Source organism: Notolepis coatsorum (genome assembly GCF_963971535.1).
Source record: "Notolepis coatsorum genome assembly, chromosome: 17".
Classification (NCBI taxonomy): Eukaryota; Metazoa; Chordata; class Actinopteri; order Aulopiformes; family Paralepididae; genus Notolepis; species Notolepis coatsorum.
In genome coordinates, this window is record NC_140181.1 from 13,986,336 (window position 1) to 14,006,730 (window position 20,395).

Here is a 20,395-nt window from a genome sequence, read left to right on the forward strand (position 1 = left end):
GGCATAACGACTAACATTGGGATGGGAGAAAATCGGAGGAAAAAGGAGGGAGAAAAAGGTTAAAAAAAAATAAAAAAAAAATAACATAGAATTTGAATCTGAATATATATATATACTATGAGTATAGAGTCAAAGTAAACAGTATACCCAAGGTGCAGTATACACGAGGTACCCTAACTATATATTCTGTGCAGTTTACACGTGACAAAAACACACACACACACACACACACACACACACACACACACACACACACACACACACACACACACCTCTTAAAGGGGAACTATCTTATAAATGGCCTTTTTTAGTGTTTAGCATTGTTTCCTAGCTATGTGAACTTATATTAATATGATCTATGTCTCTAATTCTCATATTGGCGCATTCTTCCAATTCTCCTCTCACAATATTCACCCTCACTGAACTGAGTCATCTGAAAATGTGCTGATTTGTGATGTCAGAGAGACACCGCTGCATGATAATGTGGCATCAGGTACATGATGAGCTGCACACAGTGCTTGGAGCCCAGGCTCAAAACGGCTTAAGATCTTGAGGTAGAAAAATGCTGTTTTTGAGGACTTGATTAGAAATACAAAACAATGAAAAAAATAAAAATAAAATTACAGAGGTGTTCCATAGACTCACAGGAATTGTGTAAAAGTGCCCAATAGTAGAAATAGTAAAATAGTTCCCCTTTAAATGCAATCCCTGTTGTGTTTCTCACAGACTCTGGATCAGCGTGAGAGGAAGAGGGTCGATGAGATCAACCAGCACACGCAGACGATGCCACCACGCAGCCTGGTGAGTCACACCTCTCTGTGGTCATGTGGGCGAAGGGGGTAGCTTCAGGTGGCATCGGTGTATTCATGTTAGATTAGATTAGATTCAAATGTAGTGTCGTCACGCAGCACAAGTACAGTACGACGAAAATAAGTTTGGCCTCCAACCAGAGTGCAAATGTAACGGTAAAGTGCAACAGTAATAATATACAATGTACAGGTGGTTAATCTGGGTATAAAATATATAAATGAGTACTACTGAGTAATAGTGCTAATCAGATGTATGTATAGAGTTGTAGTATTATTATTAATATGTACAGTGATACAGGTATGAATACACTATGGTATAGTAAGTAGGGGTGTAACGGTATATTAGATTGTGAAAAAAAACAGCCCCCGGTGGGCGGTCGTTAGTGGTTAACATACCGTATGTTGTATTCGTTCGGTACACTACACAGCCGTACGGTACGGTATGGTATACACTGAAACTTGTTCGGTATGGATACATGTACCTTTACACCCCTAGTAGTAAGTCATACTGGCTGGCCAGCAGTGTAACTAGTAAGCGATATGTACAGATATAGATATAGTATCTACAGATATGTGAAATGGATTATATGCCGGTATGTACAGACGGATGTGGATACATTTATACTGTATATACGGTAAGAATAAATATATATAGGGCTGACCCCTATTAATCGATTAGTCGACTAATCGGTCGAAAGGGGCCGTAGTCGACTGGCCAACCTCTTAGTCGAATATAATTTAAAAAAAATTTAAATAATTTTTTTATCATTTAAAAAAAAAGAAAATAGGCATAGAAGTGTGGCTAACGCTAATGGCACGCATACCAGAGGCTAACTGCCTACGAAAACAGGCACAGAGGCACTGAAAGAGGATTTCACCCATCTAATGAACACACTAGACTAGACAAATATCAAGATGTATCCATCAGTGGACCAATTGCATGCTTTTGCAGAGGACAAGAAGCCTTCAGTCGACTCCTTCAGACATTAAGCACCCCCCACAGCCCAAATGGAATGATAAAAAATGTAAAATAAAATAAAAAAATAAAAATATTATATATATATATATTTTTTTAGTCGACCAATAGTTGACTAACGGCAACTTTTGGCCAATCCTAGTCGACCATCCAAATCCTTAGTCCGGGACAGCCCTAATATACAGCATTATTGTACATGCTATCATGCAGAGTTGTCTGGGTTATATGCAGGTGTATAAGTAAGTAGGTATATAGAAGGATTATATGCATTTGTATTGAGACAGATATGGATATATATATTATATGCTGTAAATATAAATGTATATATACGGTATATACAGCACTATTGTACATGCTATCATACAGAGTTCTATGGGTAGACTATAGTATGATGTAGGTAGTTATGATTATTATGATTGCCTATGCAGACATATTGGATAGATTTCTTTTATCTCATTCATTCCATAAGATTTTTTTTTTTTTTTTTAATGGTCCATTAGCTTGTTCTTGGGTATCTGATTCTAGGGACATCTATGGATCTCAGGGAATGTATTCCCAGTGTCAGAAATACTGTGTCTGTTACTAGGCTTGAGTAAATTGTAATGAAACAAATGAGAATATCAATTAAATTTTTTTATTTATTTTTTATCTTTGACTGTGAATAACACCATGCTAAAATTGACCAGACCTGAAAAAATCTAAGCAAATGAATAAAGGGAAGATGATTAAACAGAAGGTTTTGTAGATACAGCACTGAATTCTGCCATCCGGACACATGCAATTTGAAATATGATTATAGAATATAGAATATCAGGCCTAAAATGGTTATGCGATAAAAAATGCGATTAATTAGATTAATTAATTACAAATCCTTCCAAAAAAAAATTATCGCCTGACAGCACTAGTATAGTTTCAAGTTTCTTTAATAGTTGTCATACAGAAGTACAGAATACTTTTATACAAAATGCTTCTTTCTGTTACGCTCCAGAGACTGTGCTAGACAAAAGATAAGTATAAAATTAAATTAAATAGTATAGTATGTAAAAATAGAAGTAAAAATAGAAGTCACGTACGTAGACACAGTGTTCAGTATATACATATGTACAATGTTCGATGCAGAATAGAGTAACTGAGTTACCGTACAATATCCAATATACTATGAAAAGTTTACCCTTTTGAAGAAGGTGTTAGTCGAACAGCAGCGATACGAGTGACAGGGTTGGTGGTGGTCTGTTTTCAATAAGACATGGGACACCGGCGGACCACCAGGGCCCCAGGAGGTACTCATACAGACATGGGACACCGGAGGACCACCAGGGCCCCAGGAGGTACTCATACAGACATGGGACACCGGAGGACCACCAGGGCCCCAGGAGGTACTCATACAGACATGGGACACCGGAGGACCACCAGGGCCCCAGGAGGTACTCATACAGACATGGGACACTGGAGGACCACCAGGGCCCCAGGAGGTACTCATACAGACATGGGACACTGGAGGACCACCAGGGCCCCAGGAGGTACTCATACAGACATGGGACACTGGAGGACCACCAGGGCCCCAGGAGGTACTCATACAGACATGGGACACTGGAGGACCACCAGGGCCCCAGGAGGTACTCATACAGACATGGGACACTGGAGGACCACCAGGGCCCCAGGAGGTACTCATACAGACATGGGACACTGGAGGACCACCAGGGCCCCAGGAGGTACTCATACAGACATGGGACACTGGAGGACCACCAGGGCCCCAGGAGGTACTCATACAGACATGGGACACTGGAGGACCACCAGGGCCCCAGGAGGTACTCATACAGACATGGGACACTGGAGGACCACCAGGGCCCCAGGAGGTACTCATACAGACATGGGACACTGGAGGACCACCAGGGCCCCAGGAGGTACTCATACAGACATGGGACACTGGAGGACCACCAGGGCCCCAGGAGGTACTCATACAGACATGGGACACTGGAGGACCACCAGGGCCCCAGGAGGTACTCATACAGACATGGGACACTGGAGGACCACATACAGCAAGCCTCCAAGAAGCATCAGCACTCCAGTCCCACAGTACAGTTAGCGTGCAGGATGTGTGTGCGTGCGCTTGTTTGGCTTGCTGGGGCAATCATAAATTACACACCTCTCTAAGGCACAGCACGCCTGCTCAAGTAGCAGACTGTGTGTGTGTGTGTGTGTGTGTGTGTGTGTGTGTGTGTGTGTGTGTGTGTGTGTGTGTGTGTGTGTGTGTGTGTGTGTGTGTGTGTGTGTGTGTGTGTGTGTGTGTGTGTGTGTGTGTGTGTGTGTGTGTGTGTGTGTGTGTGTGTGTGTGTGTGTGTGTGTGTGTGTGTGTGTGTGTGTGTGTGTGTGTGTGTGTGTGTGTGTGTGTGTGTGTACTGTAAATAGAAATGTATATATACGGTATATACAGCACTATTGTACATGCTATCATACAGAGTTCTCTGGGTAGACTATAGTGTGAGGCAGGTAGTTCTGATTGGTTAACTCTTCCTTGGTCTTGTCTAGGGTGATGTCAGTGTGCCTAGCTCCATCAGTAGCTCCTCCTCTTCTCCCACCTCACTAATGGGGGTCTGGGAGCGGGGGAGGGGCATGGAGAACAGTCAGGTGAGCCCGCCCACTAAATCCCCATTCCCACCAATCAGCTCCCTGCCTCTTCAGTCTGTACCTTGATTCTTCTTCCCCCGATCCTGACTCTCATTATTGGTTGCTTTTGGTCCCCACTTTGTCTCTTTTATACTTTCCTCTTTTTTCCCGGTCTCTTGTCCTCCTGGACATCTCTTTGACTGCGGTTACACATGTCAATTAAGTGTAATTTCTTTGATATAATTGTAAAAATAATCTGATGCTATCGGATCATATTACAAATGTGTCCACCATTATCCTCCTTTCTGCGTTCGTAAATCCTGTTCTTAGCTACGAATGAATCTCAACATTGTCGAAACAGATTGTTTTTTAATCAGTTCATATCCTTTTTATAGCATTTCGAAAAGCTATCGTTCTCTCGAAAATTTCCGGAAAATAGAAAGATTCCCCCATAAACGGCATTTATTGGAATATTCTCGAATACACTAGACACGTTGTCATTTGTTGGCCTATTTATGAATAGTTTTCAAATAAACGCTAGATTATCGATAGTATATGTGTACTCATTTCCTCAACATCACACACGCACGCACACACACACACACACACATACACACATATGGGACACGCTGAGATATAGGTCAAAACAGCTCCGATTACCCCAAACTGGTAACATAGATTCCTTACCTTAGATCAGATGTTCTCCAAAAAGATTATTCCAATTCCTGATCGCCATTCCAAATATCGATCACGTTTAGTGATTGATTATTGGCTGCTGTAAATATATATTCCATATATATTTCCATCTCGCGATCACTTCCCTCTTGATCAGACGGCTCGCCAGCATAGTGGAACCAGTAGGCTCCCCCCACACAGATCCACCACACATCCACCAGTATAATCGAATGGCCTGCAGTTACACAGGGATAGACGATAGGGGGCGGTATTTTCCCATCTGAGCTCCTAGAGGGTCTGCTGTACCAACGGGAGACTCGGTTGATGAAATATGAATTCAGATCGCTAATAAAAAAATAAAACGACAATTCGCGTCGTCGGCACTCAACGGGGGGCATGATAAGACGACAATACACGTCGCTGGCACTCAAAGTGTTAAGAAAGTGAATGAACTGAGGAGGACCTTTTAAGAAAGTGAATATCAGGAAGGCAGCAGGACCGGACGGTATCCCCGGCCGCGTCCCAAAAGTCTGTGCCGACCAACTGGCCCCGGTATTCACTGACATATTTAACCTGTACAAGGGTTCCCTTGTACCGACCAGTAGGAGGAACATGCGCACAACAACCAGGTAGGGGAGGGGGGGAATTGGCACAACGACTAAATTGGGACGGGGAGAAAAAACGGAGAAAGAGAGGATACAAAAAATTAAAATAAATATTCAAACCCGCCCGCTCCTCCGCAGGGTGCGTGCGGTCTGACCCACCCGGTCTCAAGGCGGGACAAAGCTTCAGAACGTGCCATAATTGGACGATAAAACTAGCATTTGAGTGACGAGTGTATCCGTAGCTGCTCTAACGTTACTCCTCTCCTGTCTGTCTGTCTCCACTCTGTCAGGTGTAGCTGCTCTAACGTTACTCCTCTCCTGTCTGTCTGTCTGTCTGTCTCCACTCTGTCAGGTGTAGCTGCTCTAACGTTACGTCTCTCCTGTCTGTCTGTGTGTCTGTCTGTGTGTCTGTCTGTCTCCACTCTGTCAGGTGTAGCTGCTCTAACGTTACGTCTCTCCTGTCTGTCTGTGTGTCTGTCTGTCTCCACTCTGTCGGGTGTAGCTGCTCTAACGTTACGTCTCTCCTGTCTGTCTGTGTGTCTGTCTGTCTCCACTCTGTCGGGTGTAGCTGCTCTAACGTTACTCCTCTCGTGGCGGTGGCCTGTCTTCCCGCTCTTTCTCTCTCTTTCCTTTTCCAGCCCGCTGATGGCGCCAACGAGTTCCTGCAGCTGCTGAAGAGCCACAAAGAAAAGATGGAAGAAGGGATGAGGGACCTGAGGAGGAGGAACGAAGAGCTGGAGAAAGAGAGGGAAGAAGGAGGGAAGCAGAAAGAGTTGATGCGTTGCTCCATCGAGAAGCTGACGGCCAAACTGGCTCAGGTAGAGTTGACGCCGTGCTCCTCTATCGACGAGCTGAGGGCCAACTTGGTTCTTGATTGGACCCTCCTTGTTCAGGGTGCGTCATGCATAGATATATATAGAACACTAGATAGCTTACCCGCGCTGCCGGCCAATGGAGAGCGACGTCGTCGTAGGGCGGCCATCTTGCCCCAGGCAGCTCAGCTACTGATAACATTAATGTCTATGGTGCTATGTACTATTTAAATAACCATAGATTGCTCAATTCTTTACCGATTTTCAAACTGGTTGGTTTGCTATAAACATCAAAGATGTAGTTATGATACTTCATACTTATACATTTTTTTTTAAAGATGTTTTTTTTTCAAACCGCTTGAATCATAGCCATGTTAATAATGCTTGTAATAAACCAAACCGTTTGTAAATCCGTCAATATTTCAGCGAGTTATGAGTATTTTTGTCTGTGCAGATCACTCACCCTCACTCAAGGCTGACTGGGGCAAGATGGCGGCGGTTCAGCGACGCTGGTGACTCCGCCTTAAGCTATCTAGTGTTCTATATATATCTGGTCCTTTCCTTTGGTACAGCGAAAAAACAGCTGCCATATTATTTTATAATGAATTTGTTAACGAATGAGTGAAATGAGTGCGACTCCCCGTCATCAGGCTGATGATCACACTGTGTGTTTCCAGGCCTGCAGTGTGACCGAGGAGGTCGTCCTGCACCGCTCGGACCCACAGCACTCCTCCGAAAGGTATGACATCACTTCCTGTTTCCACAGATGGCACTACTTGCACTAACCGGACTAATCCGCCTTTGATATTATATATACCTCTGCTTTTCTTTATTAATGCAACATGCAGCCATAGCAACGAGGTGTGTTTTTGTCATCCGTGTGATATGGATATAACTGACTCCTATTCTCTCAACTAGCATGTTCTGTTTGAATCCCCTGTTTACTGACTCTGGAGCTGTTCTGTTTGAATCCCCTGTTTACTGACTCTGGAGATGTTCTGTTTGAATCCCCTGTTTACTGACTCTGGAGCTGTTCTGTTTGAATCCCCTGTTTACTGACTCTGGAGCTGTTCTGTTTGAATCCCCTGTTTACTGACTCTGGAGCTGTTCTGTTTGAATCCCCTGTTTACTGACTCTGGAGCTGTTCTGTTTGAATCCCCTGTTTACTGACTCTGGGGGTGTTTCCTCCTGCTTTCTCTCTCTCCTTCCTGCTGCTTCCAGCCTGGCTAAACTCACAGAGCAGCTACAGGCCACACAGGGAAGGTCTGTCTGCCTGTGTGTCTGTCTGTCTGTCTGTCTGTCTGCCTGCCTGCCTGCCTGCCTGCCTGCCTGTGTCTGTCTGTCTGTCTGTCTGTCTGTCTGTCTGTCTGTCTGTCTGTCTGCCTGTCTGTCTGTCTGTCTGTCTGTCGTTGTGTCTGTGTGTGTCTGTCTGTCTGCCTGTCTGTCTGTCTGTCTGTCTGTCTGTCTGTCTGTCTGTCTGTCTCTTCATCTATTATCTGTCTCTTTATCTGTCTCTCTTTATCTGTCTCTCTTTATCTGTCTATCTGTCTCTCTTTATCTGTCTCTCTCTTTATCTGTCTCTTATCTGTCTCTCTCTTTATGTCTCTATCTGTCTCTCTCTTTATCTGTCTCTCTTTATCTGTCTCTTTATCTGTCTCTCTTTATCTGTCTCTCTTTATCTGTCTCTCTTTATCTGTCTCTCTTTATCTGTCTGTCTCTTTATCTGTCTGTCTCTTTATCTGTCTCTATCTGTCTCTCTTTATCTGTCTGTCTCTTTATCTGTCTCTATCTGTCTCTATCTGTCTCTCTTTATCTGTCTGTCTCTTTATCTGTCTATCTGTCTCTCTTTATCTGTCTCTCTTTATCTGTCTGTCTCTTTATCTGTCTATCTGTCTCTCTTTATCTGTCTCTCTTTATCTGTCTCTCTTTATCTGTCTCTCTTTATCTGTCTGTCTCTTTATCTGTCTATCTGTCTCTCTTTATCTGTCTCTCTTTATCTGTCTCTCTTTATCTGTCTGTCTCTTTATCTGTCTCTATCTGTCTCTCTTTATCTGTCTATCTGTCTCTCTTTATCTGTCTCTCTTTATCTGCCTCTATCTGTCTCTCTCTTTATCTGTCTCTATCTGTCTCTCTTTATCTGTCTGTCTCTTTATCTGTCTCTATCTGTCTCTCTCTTTATCTGTCTCTATCTGTCTCTCTTTATCTGTCTCTCTTTATCTGCCTCTATCTGTCTCTCTCTTTATCTGTCTCTATCTGTCTCTCTTTATCTGTCTCTCTCTTTATCTGTCTATCTGTCTCTCTCTTTATCTGTCTCTCTTTATCTCTATATGTCTCTCTCTCTTTATCTGTCTCTATCTGTCTCTTTATCTGTCTCTGTCTGTCTCTCTCTTTATCTGTCTCTGTCTCTTTATCTAAAACAATTTGATTAAAATGTATTAAAACAATTAAAATACATTAAACTGGTAAAGAAATGCTTTTGAAATGTAAAATAATAAGACATAAAATGCTGATAATAAATCATATCCTTTGTCCTACACAATGCATGTCATGCGGTGTGCGTAACACCTGTTTGAGCTGCGGGATGAGGCGCGCTTGTTTCTGACGGAGAATGCGTCCCAGCTCGCTGCTCACCTCTCTCCGATCCCGACTGGATAACAGGGCTAGCATATTTGTCTAGCATATTTGCTAAAATTAATGCACTTAATATGTCACTACAAGGTGAAAACGCAACCATCCTGTTGCTCAATGATAAAATACAAGCGTTCACGAGATAACTCGATCGCTGGAGTAGATTTCCAGAGCTTGATGCATTTATGGAGGAAAATTAACCGAGTGTGAACACAGTGAAGATGTCTATAACAAACTCACCTCCAAGCCCTTCTTTGAACGGTTTAAAAAAAAAAGTCCCCGTAATCAAGCGACCGAACCTTAAAAGACAGTGTTTCAGTCCAAGCATGCAATCCAGTGTTGCAGTCCATGCAATCTTATTTATTATTTAAATATTGTATTCAACTTTGCCACGGCACTGCCATGTTGCCACTGTGACAACATCTGGTGTCTTTGTTAGTGGAAAGACTGGCATTGCACGCTGTTCACCAGTGTGTTGTGATCTGGTGCGAGCCGGTGCGACGTGGAAGCATATGCGTGATTTATTTTGCGCAAGCTCCCACACGCACACGCCCGTATTCCGATCCACGCAATAATATTCACAGGGGTATGTCTCGTCATGCGAAACAAGTTCCCAATGCATTGTCCCGTGGGATTATTATGCCCCCCCCCCCCCCCCCCCCCCGCGGCAATATTAATTTGCGGTGATGGAGAAATTAATCAGAATCAGAATCAGAGAGGTCTTTATTGCCAAGTAGTTTTCACATACAAGGAATTTGCTTTGGTCGTTTTTCGGTGCGACATTAGCGGACAGACGGATAATACCATAAAGAGGTGGAGTAAAATGAAATATCATATGAACTAAGATAAGCACAATAGAACGAAGTAAACGAAATACAATACGAAAAAAACTGAATACTAATGGTGAAAAATACTGTTATGTCTATGCCTCATTTTTTCGTTTTTTTTGTGGGGGTCGCGGCTCTCTGACACCGTTATTTAGGGGTTCGCGGCCTGAAAACCTTGGGAACCCCTGCTCTTGTGCTCTAGATGAACATTTGTCACAGTTCTCTAACTCCTCCAGGGTTATTATGGGACGTTAGACTCCAGGTGGCTGGCAGCCAGGTGTAAACCTGTGGGTTCTGTGGGTTCTGTGGTACCGTAGGTACCGGGAGCTGGAGGAGAAGCTGGATTACCTGCAGAAGAGCTCGGCCCAGCGGGACAGAACCGAAGCTCTGCTGAAACAGAAGGAGAAGGACTGCACCCAGGTCTGTTCTGTGTAGAACACTATTGACATATCTCAAGCCCCGCCCTCTTTTCATGATCCTCCAATCACATCTGTTGCTTCAGTACTACCATACCATACCATAGGGTGTTTATACCTGTATCACTGTACATATTAATACTACATCTCTGTACATACATCTGATTAGCACTATTACTCAGTAGTACTCATTCATGTCTTTTATACCCAGTTTAATCACCTGTACATTGTATATTACTGTTGCACTTTACTGTTACATTTGCACTCTGGTTTGATGCCAAACTTCTTTTCATGGTACTGTACTTGTGCTGCATGATGACAATACATTTTAATCGAATCTAATGTAATCTAAATCAGTGGTTCTCAACTGGTCTAGCCTCGGGACCCAACATTTTCCTTAGTCATTAAGTCGCGACCCAAATTTTTGAACCACTATGATTTATTACAATTCTTTTTTTGCAGTAATACACAAGCTTTCATGCACCGTTAAAAACATGAAATAAACACAAAAAAGTGCAACAAAAGTGCAACTAGGGCTAAAAACCGAATGAAATTAAATAATAATAATTAATATGCTTCTTAGCAGATTTCTTAGCTTAACATAACAGACCTAAGTTTGGGGGAACTCATGGGATAACTGGGGTTGCAACAAAAGTGCAGCTAGGGCTAAAAACACAATGAAATAAAATAATAATAATAAATAAAATAATATATGCTTCTTAGCAGACTTCCTAGCTTAACATCCCAGGGAACTAATGGGATAACTGGCGATGTTGTTTGCTCCTGACAAGAGTCTCAAAGTCTGGGGTGATGGTAGACAAAGCAACTCTGAGGTTGTGCTCAATGTCCAATCTGTTCCTCTGCTTTGTCTTCAGCTGGACCAGAGCTGAGAAGCCACTTAACCCTTTCTCCGCCGATGACGTGTTTACACGTCATTCCTCGCCATGCTTAATCTGCCAATGACGGGTTACGGTGTCTTTGAGATCAATATTTCATATTTTCGTCATGGTATTCACATTTCACCCACGGAGTCTTTGCTGGTGTTGTAGGACTCCGCTCAACTCTGCAACGCTTCAATATCGCCACCTGGTGGCCGATCGGCGAGTTGCCAAAACCGGAAGTGGCCGGAAGTGCTTAGTCCGTCCCCTATTCCGTCCGGCCACTCGCTATCGCTCGCGGGACTCTATCCAGACACCGTGCATATCGATCCGTTGCCATAACTCGATAAACAACATGATTGGACGTGTATTAGTATTATACAAACCGGAACTGGATCACCTAGATCAACATCCCATAATAGCGATCTTTTTGCTCCACGCTCATCACCCAACGGTAAGAGGAGACCCATACTACATAAATGATTTAACGTCGGCCACGGAATTATAAACGACCCCCCCCCCCCCCCAACCGCAGATGATCAGTCAACACGTCTAGGACCATGTACAGTTGACATTTTTTATCTGGCGTCAATCGGTATCAAACTGCATTTGATGATCTAATATATGCATTTATGGCTATATCTCATGTTCTATGAAATACTGCAGAAAACGATAAAAACATATTTATACTCTAGACCGTATTATTGTATGAATGTGTGAATGAAAAAGTAAAACGTTCCTACATCCTGAACGATAGATAATTGATGTTGAATGGGCCATAGTAATGTCAATTTAGCAATACAATTTAAAAAGTTATAGCCCTGCAAAGAAGGTGAACATCTCCATAGACAAATAATGCTGGCAGAGAGGCTACAAGGATGGATATAAGCTCCGGCAGAGAATGGGTTAAGATAGGTAGTAAAGTATTTTTTATTTTTATTTTTTTTATTTATTTATTTTTTTACACACATGCGCGACCCACTCAAAATGGCCCCGCGACCCCCTTTTGGGTCGCGACCCACTAGTTGAGAAACACTGAACTAGACTATTCTAGGGCTGACCTCGACTAGTCGACTAATCGATCGAAAGGAGCCGTAGTCGACTGCCAACCTCTTAGTCGAATGCAAAAGAAAATAAGAAATTCTAATATATATATATATATATACAGTATATATATATTTTTTGGATCATTCTTTCCAAAAGCAAAGCGGTCTAGAAGCGTGGCTAACGCTAATGGCATGCATACCAGCGAGGCTAACTGCCTAAGAAAACGGGCACAGAGGATTTCACCCGTCTAATGAACACACTAGACTAGACAAATATCAAGATGTATCCATCAGTGGACCAATTGCATGCTTTCGCAGAGCACAAGAAGCCTTCCGTCGGCTCTTTCAGACATTAAGCACCCCACAGCCCAAATGGAATGATACAAAAAATATTTTATTTTTATATGATTATTTCTGCATTGGGGGGGGGGGGGGGGGGGGGTTGTCAACTATCGGCACATTTTGGCAATAGACTGAACCCATGTAGCTGTCAAAGCTCCATCAATCAACAAATTCAGTTATGTGAATAGAAAGGGATTCCACTCGGTCAATGTACAGATAATCTGCGATGCGCATTTGGCTGATAAATGCCATTGCTGGTGGCCGGGAGGAACGCACGACTCATTCATTGTGCAGAACAGTTCTGTGGGCCTTGGTCTCCAGGGAGGGGCTGTTGAAGACTGATGGCTTATTGGTGAGCGTTACCCATTCAGGCCTAATTTTATTTAATTAAAATATCACTTAAATGCAGGTGATCGGGGTGCATCCACTGAAGACATGGCGTTCTGACCTGGAGAGACATGGGCCTCATCTATCAATGCTGCGTAAACCGTGCATACGATCATTTCTAACCAAAGTGTGGGATTGATCGATATGAACGTGTGCTTGAGACCGTGCGTACATGGCACCAAACGGTAGAATAGGAATAGAACAGGCGGAATAAGCTTTCATGCATTAGAGTTTCAACACCGACATGTTCGGAATCGGACTCATAATTAATTATAGTTAATTGTAAAATAGAGACATGAGTGTAATTATTGTCAAACCCTATAAATAGCATTTGGAATAGGTCATTCCGAATGAATGCAGCATGGTTTATCTTCCGAGAGAACGTAGAGTCCGCTACCTGGGACACAAATTGGAGCATGAAATCACACACGAATCACACAAGATTATTTTGTTAAGAGTTTACAGTTTACCGTTTTATTACTTGGGAATTGCATTAAATGTGTTGATTCTTAAAATCCTTTTTCATTTTTCAAGGCTATATTAAACCAGCACTGTGACTTTTTCTGTCTTTTATTATTATTATTATGTACTTTGCTACTATCCCTATACTACTACCTACTATGCTACTATCCCTATACTACTACCTACTATGCTAATATGTCTATAATACTACCTACTATGCTAATAGTTCTATACTACTACCTACTATGCTAATAAGTCTATACTACTACCTACTATGCTAATAGTTCTATACTACTACCTACTATGCTAATAAGTCTATACTACTATCTACTATGCTAATAGTTCTATACTACTACCTACTATGCTAATAAGTCTATACTACTATCTACTATGCTAATAGTTCTATACTACTACCTACTATGCTAATATGTCTATACTACTACCTACTATGCTAATAGGTCTATACTACTACCTACTATGCTAATAGTTCTATACTACTACCTACTATGCTAATAAGTAGGGCTGGGCGATATGACGATATTATATAAATATCGGGTACAGTTCATTAACGATACACTTTTTCAACGTATCGTGGATATCGTGATGTTTTGCCCAAAAGGATTGTGTCGCGTCAATCTGACCACACGTTACTCGTTCATATCTCAGCCTGTGCTGAGATATGCCCATTCCGCGGTCTGTTAATAAAGTTTTCAATCAGACAGATGTATGGAAAGGCTTTTATTATAACATTCGTTGTAGTAAAATCATTATGCCTCATTTAGCATCCTGTGAAGCACTGGTCTCCTACTCGACGGCCGCGGGGAGCTAACGTTAGTAGCTTTGTTGATGTTCAGTGTTCACTTCAGCACACGGGACATTCAGGAAGTCATAACGCTTGCCGATTGGTGCTAAGAACAGCAGGGCGGGTGCAAGCGGTGTGACGTCATTGGCAGACTCGACTGTCAATCAAAATGATTATGTTTCCGTCAGAATGAATGAATGAAAACTGTATTAAAAGGTTGCAGAATGGGTACAATACAGTACAGGAGGATGAAGACCAGAAAAAGACTTTCGGCTTTTTTACATAAGGGTCCTCCATTTTCAATTCATCAAAACATTTAGAGACATACATATATACAGTAGTTTCATTAAAATGCTATTTATTGATTGATTGATTTAAAACTTTAACATATTGCAGAATGGGTACAGTACAGCTCAATACATACAATTGTTAAGGGGATGCAGACCAGAGAAAGACTTTAGTCTTGTTTACATCAGGGTCCCCCATTTTCAATTCATCATATTTCATATCTAAATCATATAATATCTCATATGCAATATATAATCTAATAATCTAAATCTAATATAAAAATGCTAAATGCATGGGTATTTTATTTTGTCTTTAATGTTAGCTTGCAAACTCAAATACTGTCTTGGTAAGCCTCATAATGAATTGTTTGGGGTAAAAAAGAAAAACATCGTGATGTGTATCGTGTATCGCCGAAAGGTCAGAAAATATCGTGATATCATATTTAGGCCATATCGCCCAGCCCTACTAATAAGTCTATACTACTATCTACTATGCGAATAGTTCTATACTACTACCTACTATGCTAATAAGTCTATACTACTATCTACTATGCTAATAGTTCTATACTACTACCTACTATGCTAATAGGTCTATACTACTACCTACTATGCTAATATGTCTATACTACTACCTACTATGCTAATAAGTCTATACTACTATCTACTATGCTAATAGTTCTATACTACTACCTACTATGCTAATAAGTCTATACTACTATCTACTATGCTAACAGTTCTATACTACTACCTACTATGCTAATATGTCTATACTACTACCTACTATGCTAATAGGTCTATACTACTACCTACTATGCTAATAGTTCTATACTACTACCTACTATGCTAATAAGTCTATACTACTATCTACTATGCTAATAGTTCTATACTACTACCTACTATGCTAATAAGTCTATACTACTATCTACTATGCTAATAGTTCTATACTACTACCTACTATGCTAATATGTCTATACTACTACCTACTATGCTAATATGTCTATACTACTACCTACTATGCTAATAGGTCTATACTACTACCTACTATGCTAATAGTTCTATACTACTACCTACTATGCTAATAGGTCTATACTACTACCTACTATGCTAATATGTCTATACTACTACCTACTATGCTAATAGTTCTATACTACTACCTACTATGCTAATATGTCTATACTACTACCTACTATGCTAATGTGTCTATACTACTACCTACTATGCTAATGTGTCTATACTACTACCTACTATGCTAATGTGTCTATACTACTACCTACTATGCTAATGTGTCTATACTACTACCTACTATGCTAATGTGTCTATACTACTACCTACTATGCTAATAGGTCTATACTACTACCTACTATGCTAATAGGTCTATACTACTACCTACTATGCTAATATGTCTATACTACTACCTACTATGCTAATAGGTCTATACTACTACCTACTATGCTAATGTATCTATAGTACCACTATGCATTCAAGTCTGTAGCACTCAAGTTCAACACTGTTTGACGAACAATCTTACTGACCATCTGCTGCCAGAGTTGTACCCTTCCTGCTGACTTGTACAGAACCTGTAGGTCGCTTTGGATATAAGCGTCAGCTAATATGTGTGGCAATGAAATGTACATGTAATGTAAATTGAAATTTAATGTAAATTGAAATGTGATGTAAATGCAAATGTAAATGTCTGTTAATGTAAATGTAATGTATTGTAAATGTGATGTAACTGTAATGTAACTGTAATGTAAATTGAAATGTAATGTAAATTGAAATGTGATGTAAATGCAAATGTAAATGTCTGTTAATGTAATGTATTGTAAATGTGATGTAACTGTAATGTAACTGTAATGTAACTGTAATGTAACTGTAATGTTAATGTAATGTAATGTAACTAATGTTAATGTAATGTAGTGTAACTGTAATGTAATGTAACTAATGTTAATGTAATGTAATGTAACTGTAATGTTAATGTAATGTAATGTAACTGTAATGTAACTGTAATGTTAATGTAACTGTAATGTAACTGTAATGTTAATGTAATGTAACTGTAATGTTAATGTAATGTAACTGTAATGTAACTGTAATGTTAATGTAATGTAGTGTAACTGTAATGTAACTGTAATGTAACTGTAATGTAGTGTAACTGTAATGTGTGACTGTGTGTCTCCAGCTGGAGTCCCTGAAGGCTCAGGCCACGTCTCTGTTAGGAGAGCTGAAGGAGAAACACAGCTGCCTGGAGAAGAGCGAGCATGAACGCAAAATACTGGACGACAAGTGAGTCTGCAATTGAATGAATGAATGAATGGTAAATGGCTGCTTTTTTATATAGCGCTTTTATCCAAAGCGCTTTTTACAATTTGTTACTCACATTTGACCCATTCACTCACACATTCACTCACCGACGGCGGAGGCGACCATGCAAGGTGCCAACCTGCTCATCGGGAGCAATTAGGGGTTAAGTGTCTTGCTCCGTGGATGGCTACTCCATCTGCCCCTCCACGGAGGTTAAGGAACCTGGGCGTAATACTGGACTCAACCCTCTCATTTCACCCTCACGTCAAGTCTGTCACCAGGTCCGCCTTCTTCCACCTCAGAACCATTTCCCGCCGCCGCCCCTCACTCTCCGACACATCAGCGGAAACACTCATTCACGCCTTCATCACTTCCCGCCTCGACTACTGTAACGGAATCCTTCTTGGTGCTTCCAAGAAGGTTCTGGATCGCTTACAGTACGCCCAAAACTCTGCTGCGAGGGTCCTCATGCGCACCAAACCCTGGCAGCACATCACCCCCACCCTGCAAAAACTCCACTGGCTCCCCGTCAACTACCGAATCCCCTACAAGATCCTCCTCCTCACCTACAAATCCCTGCACGGGTTGGCCCCTTCCTACCTGACCAACCTACTCCACCCCTACACTCCAGCACGAGGCCTCCGCTACTCTAACTCCGACCTCCTCACCATCCCCCGCACCAGGCGTTCCACACTGGGAGACCGAGCTTTTGCTGTAGCTGCCCCCAGGCTGTGGAACTCCCTCTCCCCCTCCATCCGAGGCTCTGACACCATCAACCTCTTCAAAACCCACCTAAAAATACACCTGTTCACACTTGCCTTAACGCAACACGGCCCTGCTCCCAAGTAGCCCACCCCCTGACTCTTTTCTTTTAACTCATTCAGCGCCAGGGGTCGCTGTTTACCTTCTGGGTAGAACACCATCGCTGTAAGTCAATGGGGAGACTGCCACACTTGCGAGTGCTTAAAATATATGAAATAGTATAGCTATCTAATAACACCGTCGATTGTCAGTGAGTTGCTTCTGGTCAACATGCAAAAAGCGGATTGTTTTTTCATCCGTACATTTACGTTTTATACCATTTTGAATATGAGTATAGTTTGGGTGATTCTTAGTAATCTCAGGAAAAGACGCGATAATAGCCCTTTAGTGAAATCCAGTTATCACGTTGTAATTTTTCGCCTGATTATCGAATCTTCCTGAAATCAACGCTAGATTATCGTTATTATCCTTCCTCATGCAAGAATGAAATGGGGCTTGGACCCCCCCACCGCCACCAACGGTAAACAACCCACACACAGTCCACACAGACAGCTTCGATCGCGGGAGAAAAAAAGATCAGATCAACGCAAGATTGGATATATAGTGTCCTTACCTTGTCTCTGATGTAATGCAAAAAAAACTATCCAATTATCTGATCACCATTCCAAGTACTGGTCACGGAGGTCCGTCCCACGTTCTCCGGCATTGCATATGAACGAGGGGGGGGGGGGGGAGCAGCCTCGTAGATGTATCGTTGTAAGCGCTTGCCTCGCCGGAGTATTTAAACCCTGCCCGCACGGCTCAGCTCGGCCCAGAAAACAAACTACATCGTTTCAAATGGAGTGCAATACCGGCTGGAAGGCGTAGGCAGCGGTATTTGCCCTTTGCAAGCTCAGACCCATTCCCAATGATAACATCAGGCTGGATGGATGAAAATGAATGGATATAGCTAATAAAAGAAATAACGATTAAAACCCGTGATTGGCACTCAACGCATGGCGAGTTAACCCGACTTTTTTCGTCATTGGCGCAGAATGAGTTGCCACAGATCCCGTTGTTTTTGTTGTTTGTTTGTTTGTTTTTGTTTTTTGTTTTTGTTAATTTTCTTGTTACCACTTCATCCAATTGGACAGCACCTTGCTTCCTTTTTTTTATCTTATTTGTTTTTTTCCTGTTGTTACTATACACATACTTTTATATAGCTCCTCTCTCCTTGTACAGTGTCCTTGAGTCTGAGAAAGGCGCTTCTCTCTTCAAATCCAATTTATTATTATTACTTTATTGGGATGCTCGATATTTGCTTTTTTACCGATACCGATATTATCCAACTCTTAATTTCCGATACCAATATCAACCGATACCGATATATGCAGGGTTCCCCCCCCCCCCCCCCCCCCCCCAAAAAACGGAATAATTTCAGGTAATTAACACTTTGATCGCCATGGTTAAATTCATAATTTACCATCCCTAGCCAGCTCTATTTGTCTATGGAGAAGTTCCCCTTCTTTGCAGGGCTATAACTTTTTAAATTGTATTGCTAAATTGACATTATTATGGCCCATTCAATGTCCTATATATATTGTTCAGGGTGTAGCAACGTTATACTTTTTCATTCACATATTCATACTAAAATACGGTCTAAAGTAGGGATGCACGATAATTAGGCCGATATCAGCAATTATGACGTCATCCCGATAAACTCGATAACGTTATTGATAGCTCCGATAACATATTTTTTGGTTAAAAGAAATCCGGTGTGGGTGGATTTGGATGAAGGGCGCTTGTTTTTATTATAGCCTCCTCCCGTTTTGCCAGTACTGTGGTAAAACTGATAGCGTGTGGTTTAGGAACAGGGAGTTTTTCACAAATCCAGCGCTCCCCTTCTTGCCTGTGACGTAGTCACGTTACATTCGGAGACAGACAGTCGATCTGCCAATTACGTCCCACGGCTTGCACCCACCTCTTCTTCTTACCACCAATCAGAAGCTCTCGTTCGTTTATTTACCTCCGGATTGTCAGCCATTACTCTACTCGGAGCTAACGTTATCTCCCCGCCAGCCACATTGACAAGTACCAGCGCTTATACATTACTGCAAATGTCTTGTTGCACTTGTGGCAACGAGCGTTGTCAGCATCGACTTTAGTAAAATAGACCCAGACTTTTGAACATTTCGTTCTGTCCATTATGAGAGCAGAGCTGTCTGTGGCAGCGCAGCACCCGTGTCTGTGTGTGTGTGAGTGAGTGAGTGAGTGTGTGTGTGTGTGGGAGGGAGGGGAAGAGAGGAGAGCACAGCAGGCAGAGACACAGGGAGGAGAGATAATAGACAACTGCCAACAAGATTAGTTTGCGACGTGGGCGGCTAGGTGGTGTAGTGGGCAAGGCACTCGCCACCAGTGTGGAGACGCTAGGATTCGCGTGTTCGAATCCAGCTCTCCACATTGTTTTTCAGTTTGGCTGGTCGTCCGCAGTAATACACATTGGCCGTATTACGGGGAGGGAAAACTGAAGGGTGGGGATCGAACGTTGTGAACAAGCGACTCCTACAAGTCGGTTGGTGCGCCTGCGCAGTAGAATCAGGAAGTGTCGGGGGCAGCGTGAGCCTCCCACGCGTTACTCCTCGACACTGAGAGATCGAGCTGCGCAGGTGAAAAGATGCGACTGCTGTTACCTCAAGTACCGGAGGGGACTTGTGCTATGTATGACTTAGTCCACATTGCAGCCGGCTTGTGGGAGGCAAGAAACAGCGTTCGTGACAGGGGAGGGTTGAATTGGATG

At 42.2% G+C, this 20,395-nt stretch overlaps 1 protein-coding gene across 1 annotated transcript in view; it reads left to right on the top strand.

The window, feature by feature from the left end:
* Positions 1-20,395, top strand: part of ikbkg (inhibitor of nuclear factor kappa B kinase regulatory subunit gamma) — a 42,836-nt gene that overhangs the window by 11,507 nt on the left and 10,934 nt on the right. Inside the window, 6 exon segments of the mRNA XM_084332711.1 lie at positions 727-801; positions 4,315-4,413; positions 6,311-6,490; positions 7,162-7,223; positions 10,257-10,359; positions 16,736-16,839. Of these exon segments, the coding sequence (XP_084188837.1) occupies positions 727-801; positions 4,315-4,413; positions 6,311-6,490; positions 7,162-7,223; positions 10,257-10,359; positions 16,736-16,839 (623 nt within the window).